Source organism: Bacillus rossius, chromosome 2, assembly GCF_032445375.1.
Source record: "Bacillus rossius redtenbacheri isolate Brsri chromosome 2, Brsri_v3, whole genome shotgun sequence".
Taxonomy (NCBI): Eukaryota; Metazoa; Arthropoda; class Insecta; order Phasmatodea; family Bacillidae; genus Bacillus; species Bacillus rossius.
The window spans coordinates 91,152,715-91,165,649 of NC_086331.1; the positions used below are offsets into that span (position 1 = coordinate 91,152,715).

The window sequence follows — 12,935 nt, forward strand, 5'->3', positions numbered from 1 at the left end:
TAAAGTTCATTAATTTAATGTGGGGTCTGCAAAACACACTGAACACTCAAAACTTCCAAGAGTCAGTCATTATAGAGCTCTGAGTGCTTGAGTTTGAAATCATAGAAACATTACCATGATCACAAAACTCACTCTTAAAGTTTAGCACCAAAAATTAATGCTAGCTTTAAAAATTGCAAGTAAAATGACATAATTTAAAAAGCAATTCATAAATTCAAATGATCAGAAACTAAATTGCAAAATGTAAAATATTTAACTTATTATTTTAAAATTAGTGAATCAAAAAATTGCTTGTCCTACATGTTGTTACAATAGATAGAAACACTTCCCCACTGGTGGGACAAAGCAAGCTGCATTGTCAGTGCAAATTACTGGGGCAGTGCCTCATATTCATTTGGCCGGGCGGCATACCAACATGGAGGAATGAACTAGGAACTTGCTGACACCGCCGCGTACCTGACGTTACAAATACAGCAGGCATGCCTAGAGAAGGAGCCTTGTTCTCTACCTCTTGTGGATAACTGACAAGAGCCGGACTGCACTGTGGTTCCCTCTTGCTGCCGAAACATCCGCCTTGTCGGGAGGCCTGCTGCGGATGCGATGCAAAGAATCTACGGTGAAAACCTAACATGGTGTGATATGAAGGCGGATAGGCTTTCTTAAACTCATACTGTGCAACCATTTTATATTGAAATAACTGGATGAAAACTGATTTTTGTGATTTTTTGATACAATGTAGAAATTTGATAAGTAAAAAAAAGGTGCAGCCTAACTCAGTATTGACCCTTGATTCATCCTCGAGATCTCTGGAGAATTAAATAATGGATAGCTGGCTGCGGATGAGTCCAACAAATCACAACAATGTTCTTAGCCCTTGACACGTTCAGGTTTCAGTAGGGAATAGAACAATTTCTAATATAATGCTGTAACTTGCATTAAGGTTTTGTTTGCAATGATTTACAATTTTTCCTATAAATATAATCATCTTCTAAATTTTTCACAGTTATATTTGTTGTAGAGGATTAAACAGTGAATCACTGTTAAAACTTTCTGTTTTGACATGACACTATTAAAAACCAAAACTATATTCAGTCACTTTCATAATATTAATTTGAAAATTATTATTCCATGAATATACATTTCAAATTATACTTGCCAAATTCATTAATGCTCAAAATGTACAAAGAAACATTTGCTTGTGAGTGCAATCATTGCACCATGCTGCTAAATAATCCAATAGTCCTTATGAAACACGAACACTTCAGTCTTTAATTTCAGAGTTTAAAAAAATTTCAAACTAATAAATACGAAAAGTGTAAAAATTTTTGCTCATTTTTATTACATACTAATATGAAGAAATATTGTATTCTGAATGCTTCTATAATGGAGATCTTACACCTGCAAAAATACGGCTAGGAATATCTCATTCCTTCGGTTAATAAAATAGAGAGCTGGCCATACTTTTTCACAGGTAATTTTACAACACACATCTATTGACAATTTTTAGTGGGATACTTTTAATGATTTCAGCAGAAATTAACAAAAAGGTGTCTTGTTAAAGTTGGTATTTTACTTTACAATTACATTGCATTTTTGGCCCCCTAAATGCACCACCACCACCACCACCACCACCACCACAGCAAATAGTTTTTTAATGCATGTTATCTACTCTTCAGGCAATTAAAATTTAATGTTGGTGCTTTCGTATGCATTTCCTGAAATAACTTACCAGTAAGTATACAGATACCATTTTTTTATGTAAATAATTATGTACTTGATAATAGTATTCCACTTAATAATAACTACAGCTTTCTCCTAAGTAGATATCCATTTTTTTTAAGAAGGTATTTAAAAATTTTAGTTTCAAAGGCACATGATACCCAATTTAAAAAAAAAGTTGTTAATACTTTTTTGTGTTATTATCTTGTAGGACATTGTCCGTATTTTTCAGAAACACCCTGTAAATTTAAAGGATTTCTAGTTCTTTACTCCTTATTGATTAACCAGCATTGTTAAAAAAAACCAGAGGCAATGGAATGTGACAAATGCTGCCAACTAAATTTCATGTACACTTTGTGCGCATTGTAATTTTCTACAGCATCCTTGTTATCCATGTGATGAATTAATTGTATTTAATAGTTTTGTATGACATTTTTAATAAACTTATGATCACGTGAATAACAATGACCACTAGTACTCGCAACCACCAAGCCATCTTCCACAAGCAGGAGAGGTAGGATGCATACACACACCTTGAGGACTTACTGCTTTGTTTAACCAATCATATAATTCTGTTAAATATATGCCTGTTTTAATCTTTTGTTTTTCCCCAGAGCCTACTGTACCAAAGAGATCAGTATTAAAAAATAATTTATACATGCCTGTAAGCTTCTTGGACCAGGCAGTGGACTATGCCGGGGAGAAACTCCATAATTCTGGATAGCCAACATGGTGTCTGTGAACATTCGTGCTCTCACATTGAGCTCACGAATTCTTTCTTGAACAGTCATTGGACGTAGTATCACTTTTCCAGAGCCTGTCATGTCTAGGTTTCCCAAAAGCACGTCTGTTTGTGTAGTCTGGGACAAACGGCGAAAATACAACCGGTGCTCATCTGGATAACCTGCAAACAATGCAAACAATAAAAAAAATAAATACCATACAGAAAATTATATGCTTGGTACAATAAGAGTTAAGGCACTTTGCAGAAGGGACATTAAAATTCACAAAACATTTCTCCATTTTCAAAAAGATTATGATGATTTTCCAGCACTTTTCCTAAAAAGAATTTTACAAATAAATACAAAAAAATTGGTACATAGAAAGGGGAGTAAGAGGTGTCTAGATGGTGTAGTGCCAAATGACAATTATTATATAAAACTTTCATTGGTACTGAAATTATACCAAAATAGTGTATCATGTCAGTATAAGCAAGTGAAAATTGTTCCAGATGTTTTGTTGAAAGAGCAATAGCAGCAAAGGTATTTGAATGAAAATAAAAAAATAGCATCACTAAGCATCACAAAATATATTTTAAAAAACCATAACCACCATAAACTAGCAGTTTTCAAATTCTATAACATTTGCTCCTGTGATTAGCTGATACAAATTTAACTCTTCCCAGGCACACACAAAATAATCAATGTTTTGTGGTTGCTTTTTGCGTTCCAAAACTGGTGTATTTTCTTCCTTGGACTTGACTTGGTTTACACCAATTATCGTCCTCCCTTCGCAGTCCTGTGCATTTTCCTTCTGAAAAGGCAAAGGTAGATTTAAATGACTATTAAATGCATGTATACTTTGCACTGCAATCATATGTTATTGTCCGAGACCTTTATAAAATATGTTATTGGATATTATTCCCGTAGTGATGGTTTTCAAAAGCTCTTACTTGCCATAAAAAAACCTGTAAATTATGTACTGTCTAGCAAACAGCGAGCCAGCGACACTTGACTGACTGGACTGCTAGTACCTGGTGCTGATAACAGATGGCGTCACAGTGAGCTCTTGAGCGGACAGCCTGTTGCGTGTGTGCCTAGTCCTAATATTTGTTGCGTGTAGCGATTCCCTGTGTGCAGAGTGCAGTGCAGAGAGAGATACAAAATGAAGTTACATTTACATTTAGGCATGTAGCATCGATCGCTGTGTGAGTGTGTTAGTGCTATACAAAATGTAGTATATTATAACTCATGCAATGTGACTTTCACGATTGTGCGAACAATTCCAAGAATTCAATAGTTATCCTTGGTAAGTCAAGTGCATCCAGTTATCTGCTCTGCAGTTTAAGCACATGTAATGTTGTTCATAACGTCTGTGCATGTGCCTGTTTCCATGTTAAAATCAGTCTCTGCAGTTTACACAATACCACGTCTACAGTATACAATCAATCAATTTACATATTAAATTAATTTAGGGTTGTGCGAATGTTTGGTAAGTTACTTCGAAATCGAAATTTCGCCACTTTAATTTTGAATTCAATTAGAATTTCAGTTATCTAAATTTGTAAATAAGCGAAATATTTCAATCTAAACAAATGTTTGATAGCTTACCAAAGTTCGTTTCGTTTTAATTGATTCAGAAAAAAAAAATTATTCAATGTATTTTAACCACATTCACATATGCAAGTTAGGCAAACAATATACTACCTATTCGAAAAGATTTGCATTAATATTTATTTACATGCTATTTAAATAGTGAGCGTATTTATTTTTGATCAGAGAAATCGCAATATAGTGTAAACAAACATGGCCAACAATGTGAATAGCGAGGTACTATTCGGTCAGACGCTGACAAAAATAGTATTGCAATAACGTTGTGGCATTGTAACAAAATCAAGTAACATTTGAAAAAAAAATACCTGATTCATTTGTGCAATCAAATAGCAGAGTACATATTAGACTTGCGCATAATAGTTCGCGACCGGGAGCGCTCCTTTTAGTTCGCAGCTCCTTGGCGAACTAGGTCGCTCTTTTAGTTTGTCCGCTCCCATCTCGAATTCAAAGAAGACAGGTCACAGATAGTTCGTTCGCTTTGCTCCTGCTACTGCAGGCGATCTTCTTTGTATGTTATAATAGTTATTTTTTATAATGATCAGTGTTGTGAACGCCTAGATTATTATCATTTTTTTTGGTTATTATACATCAAATGAGTAAAGAAAACAATAATTTACATAATTGGGTAAAATGGCGCATATAACAGTTCTGTTTTTATTCTTCACTTAACATACACTATAATCGAAAAATTTGAATTTATAAAAGGATTTATTTTATAGCTAGTTTAAGAAATATTATTTATGACATGCGTTTATTTTAGTGAATAAAATACTGTTTTATAAATATAAAAATTATATTTTTTTTAAGAAATAATCAACAAAAAATGTGTTTTTATGTACAGGCTACAAAATTACGTAAATTATTAAGAAATAGGCCCATTACTCTTCTAATTTGTTACCTTACAATTATACATAGAAAAACTAATAAAAACTCTTAAGTAAGATTGTATGCTAATATTACTTAAGAATGTGTATGTTCATTAGGACCTATATAAAATTCACTAAATTTATCAAGTTCAACAACACTTAACATACACTACAATCGAAAAATTTTAATTTCTAAAAGAATTTATTTATTAGCTAGTTTAAGAAATATTATTTATGAAATGTGTTTATTTTAGTGAATAACGTACCGTTGTATGCCTATAAAAATACAAATTTTAATTTTTTTTTTAAGTTTTAGAAATAATCAACAAAAAATTGTTTGACTGTAAAGTCGGTTTACGGATGAAAGTTTAACGTAACGTCATTACAAAACATTGATGAAATGATAGAATACATTTATGAATAAAATTTAATCATCGTTATTGAATTATCACTATTTTGTATTTATACAAAGAATGAGTGAAACAAAATCTACTATTTAATTGATAAATTTACTTTCATTTGCACTCATTAATTCAAATATGTTTATTACTTAATGAAGATATTATTTTAACTATAACTTTTATACATGTTTGCTATTTAACTTCTTCCAATCTGTGTTATTCTGTTAAGGATAGGACGATGATAGGAAAAGTAGGAAACGAATGGGAGTGTTTCAAGTTTAATGTGCCTCGAAAAAGTCCAATCGATGGTTGTTCCAATCGAGTGGAAGAGAGATAGATGCGGCGCAAGCGTACAATGAGCGTTACGGGATACAGCATAACGTGACAATGTGCATAACGGGACACTTTTTCGTGCGTGCAGCTGGCGTTCATCAATTTATTAGACGTCACGTCAAAAATAAGTTTATTTAACAATGGTTTTATATAAGTCAAAATTTTAATATTAAAGTTGTCATCAGCTGTCAAAATCATTTTATTAATATTAATATCAATTTGTAAACACTGATATAACTACCTAATGTAATTATGTCTGACTTGTTCTCAGTATACACCACGGTTTCCCCACCGCGAAGTTAGCGTGCTCAGACACGAGTATAAAGCCATCATCCGAAAATGTTTCATCGCAGTAAACATTTGCAACGATCAAGAGTCAACATTTTTGTAAAGTCAGTATCCATTAGACGTCTGAAATTTCAGCTATCCGACCCGAGCTGATAACGATAGCCAGCCAAAAAGACCAGCGACAAAGCCGTAATTAATACCCGAAAGGGAGAACGAGTGACGACTTTTGATAAGAGCCAGATCATGTGCACAGAACTAAAAGAAGGAGATCGGAAAAAGAACGAACTAATGAACTGAGGAGTGAAGGATCTGGGAACTAGTTCGCGTAGTTCGTCTGTGGGAGCGCTCTTCCGAACTAGTTCGTTCGCGAACTACACAAGTCTAGTACATATTTACTTCTGAATGTACAATTTTGAAATGTACAGAGTGGTCAACTTTATTTATATTTTACACACTTTTTCTCTGTGTATTAAAATGTTTATAATATAAGTACAGTCAATAAATAAAGGCTGGATTCATCTAACAAGAACTTTCGTTTTCGTTTCACTTCAGCGATACTTCATAAATTTTCTTTCACTTTCGTTTCGTGGGGGAAAGGTTACAATCGCACAATCCTAGAAATATATAAGTTTTAAATAGATGCAAAAAAAATTAATCCTTTACTATAACCCACCTAGTAAAATCTGTTAAAACTGATAATTGTATTAGCATTAAGTTGACATCGTCCGGGCCTGCGCCCCTTTTAAGTCCGATATGCCACCGCCCAAACACCATCCACCCTCCATTCAAACCTCCTGCCTACCCGTGCGTACGTGTGCGTGCGTGTGTGTTCGCCTGGCAAGAGGGCGCTGTCGAGCCAGTGCGCCGTACCCCTAAAACATAAGTATATGTAATTGTGTTGTTTGTTTTTACATTCCCTAAGTGCAACGTGACGGCAGATTGGGCGGGAGGGTTTTATGTACTTTTATTTTAAAATAATGTATTAAAATATCATAGCGTTTCCGGACATTCCCGAGGAAACCCGAAGCCAGACAATAATTAAATTTAAATCTTAATAATTATAATTTGTACAATCTTTTCTCTTTATTCATAAATTGTCACATAATTTTTAATGCATTCTTGTCATGTTAATTTAGTTTCCCGTGGCACGAATTTGCAAATATCTTTTAACGGCAATTGTTTCGGCGGGAGGACGCCATGTTAGTCGAGCGAGCCATGATCTCATCCCCAGTCTTCCGCCATCAACGACCGAGAGCAGACGCATCAGCACTCCGGGGACCTCACCGCTTGTTTTCTCTGCCAAGTAATTCTGTTAACTTTAATTTTGTCTCAATTGCTTTCTTTTAGTCCTCGGAGCTACTCTCGGTCGGGGGACTGTTTCATTATTAGTTTACGGCCAGTCTCGGTTGTTTCCTCGTACTACGTAATTTAATATGTGACCACGTGGTGGCTCATCACCCCTAAACCGATTTGTGCCGCGGGCGTTTTGTACAGTTTCAACTGTGTACGTGTGTGAGCTGAATTAGCGGAATAAATCAGGTGTGTGAATTTAACGTATTATTCTTTTATTTTCAATCTGTGTGACCACGTGGAGTGTGACGGCGTGTGGGACGCCTGAGAGCCCACTGCGTAGGTAAAAGCGTGCCCGACGCTGAGAGCGGGCAGGAATTAGTGCTAGATGTTTTCAAGGGGGAATATCACATCTCACATGGGCGACGTCACGCCCTGAGTTAGGAGTCTCACCGGGTCCACGTGCCGCACCACGTGGTGGCGCCCACTAACCTTCCACCTTAAAGCCGACCGATCGACCCCCGCCCGCAACAAAGTCAACTGGTATTTTTTTTGGTATGATTATTTTTTAAGTGGTAACTATCATGGAATACTATAATAAATCTGGGGCAAAGAAAAGAAAAGGCTGCTCGGAACAAGATTTTTAGTCGTGGCCAGAGATATATTATAGGCTTTGTAGTAACAGCTAAATCGGAGGACAACCAATCAGACTTGGAAAAAGTTAATGATAGAAGCAATCAAACTGATGATATTACTCATGGGTTAGATCACAATGTCATGACATGCAGCATTATCGCCAATGTACGCTCTGACAAAACTGAAAATGCTCTTAGCAGTGTCACCGAGAGTTCACGTGACGACCTTGCAACAAGTGCTAACACATATGGTGGTAACTTGGATAACGAAGAACCCTGCAGTTCTCATAATTTGATGCAAAGAGCAGCACCGCAGGAGGATTTTGCAGATGGCCACATCTTGATAGATTCAATTGGTAACTCATCTTCAAATCAAACAAACAAAGAAGACCCAATCCATGGGGGAAAACTGCTGGATTTTGATATTGGTCTGCTTAAGACAAACCCCTCTTCAAATTATTTTGAAGATGCTGTTCGGTGAGGGCCAAAAGCAAACCCTAAGACACTGCCTACTGATGCAGGAGACCATGAATTCCCTGTCAATATTCTGTACCGCAAATTGAAAAATGGAGAAGTTTTGCCACGTGACTGGCTTGTATGGAGTGATGCCAAACAAGCTTTATTCAGTTTTCCTTGCAGTTTGTTTAGTAAGTTGCCACCATCAAGTCGTTCTGTTCTGTCGACTTCCATTGGTTGGGGACACTGCAAAAACTGGAAGAGGCTTTATGACAAACTTACAGAACATGAAGGTAGCATCAATCACAAAAGCTGCTATGTAGAATGGTGCAGTTTAGAAATGAAGCTGGGTAAAGAAGTTAAGTTACTGTTAACAAATTACTACTGCGCAATATTCAGTCTCAAGTTGAAGTTTGGAAACAATTACTCTGTAGGTTTCTCGATGTTATAATATTCCTTGGAGAACGTGGCTTGGCTTTTCGTGGGGAAAGTAATTTGATTGGCGATCCCAAAAATTGAAACTTTTTGGGAATATTAAAGTTGATAAGACACTATGATCCATTACTTGCAAAACACTTAATAAAAGTAAAGGAATCTCAAATGGAACATAGACGACTTCAGGTGCATTATTTGTCAGTAGAAATTCAAAATGAATTCATTGAGTGCTGCGCTAACCATGTAATAGGCTGTATTTTAAAACAGAGAGAAACTGCGAAGTACTATTCTATCATAGTCGATGCAACACCTGATTCAGCTCACATAGAACAAACAGTCTTCATAATACGTTATGTCTACTTGTGTGATGAGAGTAACAAGTATGTCATCTACGAGAGATTTTTAGATTTCGTCAATTGCAACCAAAAGACTGGTGCCTCCATTGCAGATCTAATAATTCAGACATTAGCTCATCATCGTATACCCAATGGTGATTGTCGTGGTCAAGGATACGATAATGGCAGCAACATGAGTGGCATGTACAAGGGTGCTCAAGCTCACATTAAGAAGGAAAATCCACTTGCCATCTTCTCACCTTGTGCATGCCATAGCTTGAATTTGTGTGGAGTACATGCAGTACATAAAATTTCTCGGAGTGTTACAGAAGTTGTTCACTGTTTTTTCTGCAAGCCCTCAGAGATGGCAAATACTGAAGGAAAATACTAGCTACTCTCTGCATAGCAAGTCTACTACTTGCTGGTCTGCAAGAGTTGAATGTGTCAAGCCTTTTGCATCACACTTACCAGGAATCAAGAAGGCAATTGATCAAGCTCTTGACTTGAACCTTACTGTGGAAGTTCGAGCTGATTTAAATGGTATCCAGAGCTACCTGGAAAATTTTGAGTGCATTTTAATGGGTTCAATTTGGTTTAAAGTCCTGACTTCTATAAATTACACCAGTTTGGTTTTGCAAGCAAGAGATGTTACACTGGATGTAGAAGTAAAAAAAAAAAAGCATTTGATTGAAAACATTACGGCAATAAGAAATAGCTGGGATTCGATTTGGGCTGAATGTAAATGTGTTGCAGAATGTCTAAATATATTAACAGAGTTATCAAAGAATCAATCAAAAAGAAAACGGTGCAGGAAACAGTTTGCAGATGAGTCTTTCTGAAGATGCTTTCGAACAAGCAAACCCAGAAGAACATTTTCACTGGCAAGTATTTAATGTACTGTTGGATGCTGTTATTGGAAATTTGACGAAGCGTTTCTGAAGCTGCTAAAGACTTGTGTAACATTTTCAGCATCTTGTGGAAATATCCTGAGATAGAACAGGATCAAGTTTGTGAATGTGGAAGGCAAATTTATGAGAAATATAGTGTGGACATAAGTGAGGAAATATGTGAGGAACTGTTACATATCAAAGCAATTCATCTTCCCGATCTAGGACAGAAAATTATTCCACCTATTGATTTACTGAATGAACTGCATTAAATGAAACTGGACAGCTTATTTCCTAACATTATTGTTGCTGTGCGATTATTTTCACATTTCCAGTGACTGTAGCACAAGGTGAACGATCTTTCAGTACTCTGTCTAGGATCAAGAATGTACTGCAATCTACAATGTGCCAAGACCGTCTGACCAACCTAGGAACATTAGCAGTGGAAGGCAGACTTGCGAAAAAAATTAGACTTTAATCAGGTCATTGAGATATTTGCTAATCGCAAAGCTCGCAAAGCCCCATTAAAATAATTTTGAATTTGGAACTCTGTGTTCAGGCTGTGATAAGAGTGCTGTTACTTGTACTGTGTACTTTTATGTAGGTCCTATGTAAATTTTTAATGTTCAATTTTCAACATCTGTTATCTGTGGCCCAGTATAATTTTTACCTCATATTTTTTAAGTAATTGTATTACAATATGTGGAATTTACAATACACGTGATCAGACTGTGGCAGATTACAGGCTTTCATTTAAATTATTGTTAAATTTGTAACATCTCTTATCTTTCTGTGGACTAGTTTTCGAGTATAATTTACTGTACTCCAAGTTTTATGTAATTAAATTATGTGGAATTCGTGGTGTTTCTGATGCTTATCTCATTGTGTTCGACTTTAATTTGTATGCCATTTTTCATGTAAATTATTTATGTAGAATTAGTGACTTCTTTGATCAGTCTTTGACAGAGTTTATTTTGTACCCCATGTTTTTATTAAAATTATTAATTATAGTATAAAATAATTTTCTGACTTTTAATAACATAAGTACATGCCATTTATAATTTTACATGTTGTATTTTAATAAGAGAGTAAAAAATTTTCCTTTCAATGTTGATAACATTAGGTATTTTTTACAGTGATGTGAAGGGGCCCCACTGTTAGTATCCCCTGGGCCCCGGCCTGCTCTCGACAGCCCTGCCCACCCGGCAAGGCTTCATCTTGTGTCGGTGAGGACACAAAGCCAAAGTGGAGGGGATGACCAAGTGAAGTGACTTGTCACATGTCATATGTTGGTGACAGTTACAAATGAGCTTACCCCCCCTTGTCAAAGGGGTATAGATAGGCCTCTGCTAGCCTAGGTAGAGCTGATTGAGGGAAGCTCTCAACTACGACCAACGTCCTGCCGCCACCCTGAACAACATCACTGGAAGAACATCACTCTGCCTGACAACCACTTGATTGCCTATAACCACATTGGACTTAACCCGAGAAACTTGGTAAGAAGGACTTTGATTTTCTTCGAACAAGTTCAGACTTAGCACCAGTGCCGCTGTGTTTCATGTTGGTGTTGGAAGAGAGACAGCGCCGAGAATAAACAAAGGTAACTCACCCAAGGATCAGTGAAGTAACTCTGAGGTTGGAAAACACTCGCTGTTGACTTGGGATAAAGTACTCATTGAACGAGTGGGAGAAAGCGAGTTTCGTAACAGGTTGGTGAAACAAGGGCATATGCTGTCGATTTCTGTGGGCATGAGTGTGGTAGTTCAGTGGCAGTGCATAAATAACCGACTTTGACTTAGCCAACGATATTGTGGTTTCCCTAGGTGACTCAAACTTCATGTTTCAATTTGTGGTGTGTGCTGTGGGGAAAGGAGAGCGCAACACAGCAGACGCGTCGACGAGACAACAGACTAACATGAAGCTCAGCACTTGATGGTCTTAGCAGAATTTTAAGGTGAGTGTTGCTGTCGTTTTGACCCAGATGGTCAAGGGGGTGTTTTTCACTGTGGTAATAAATCCCAAGTAAGACACATGAATTTTGAATAATTACCCTATGGTAATATTTAATTTAAAATCATATATGTATCAATTTTTTTTGTATATTGTATTTTAGGATAACTTATAATGGTTTTAAAGATGGAAGTTCTGGTTACCTTTGCAATACCTAAGTAATGTTCACTTTCCAGAGCGAGTTGACTCATGTTGTGCTGATAGTAGAATACTTTTGCAGTTGTTTTGTTTTACAGTAATTTAAGCCACTGGGCACAATAATGATTTAGTATATCACAACTGTGGAATGAGTAATTGTTATTGTATTGTTGATGGACAAGCAGTTCCAGTAGAATCATTTTTTTATGCTGTGTTTTGTCTGTTTGGCTATTACAAAATTGGATTCTTACATTTGCTCTTTGTTTGTAAATAGCCACACGCTGCCTGCGAACAACAGAGTCAATAAGAAGTATGCTTATGTTCTCAAGAGCAAATGTATGGTCCTTCAGATTGATAACTTGTTTCTTAACAAAGTTCTGTTAATAAATATTTTTGCATCTCTCACAACACAGTTTTTTTTTGTGTTTTCTCTAATTAACTCCCTTGTTTCCCCTCTTGGGGGGCAACAAGAAAAATGCACCACTCTGCTGTAGAGAAAGTGTGCGAGTCGCAGTGTACAATCATGTTCTCTTCACTTAAAAGGAAACTAAGTTCAATAATTTACCTAAATTTCTTTGAGTGTAAATTTGAATGTGATATTATCCTGCTCACACAGTATGGCTTTTCAAGGGAGATCAAGGATATAGCACGTAGAGAAAAGAGACACTAAAGAAACTACTTACCAATTTTGGGGTCGGAGACTTCAACAATGAGACAGTGGCGTTGGAGGAACTGAGGCAGTTGGCTCATAAGTGCTACAAAAACGATCATTCTTTACAAGTAACTAGTGATGACACTAATTCTCAGTC

The 12,935-nt window shown here is 36.3% G+C and overlaps 1 protein-coding gene across 2 annotated transcripts in view; it reads right to left on the reverse strand.

The window, feature by feature from the left end:
* The window catches only part of LOC134529454 (uncharacterized), a 108,543-nt gene that overhangs the window by 79,488 nt on the left and 16,120 nt on the right, over positions 1-12,935 (reverse strand). For both annotated transcript variants that reach the window (XM_063363569.1, XM_063363570.1), the window contains exon 2: positions 2,382-2,623. In XM_063363569.1, the coding sequence (XP_063219639.1) occupies positions 2,382-2,623 (242 nt within the window). The remainder of the gene's footprint in view (positions 1-2,381; positions 2,624-12,935) is intronic.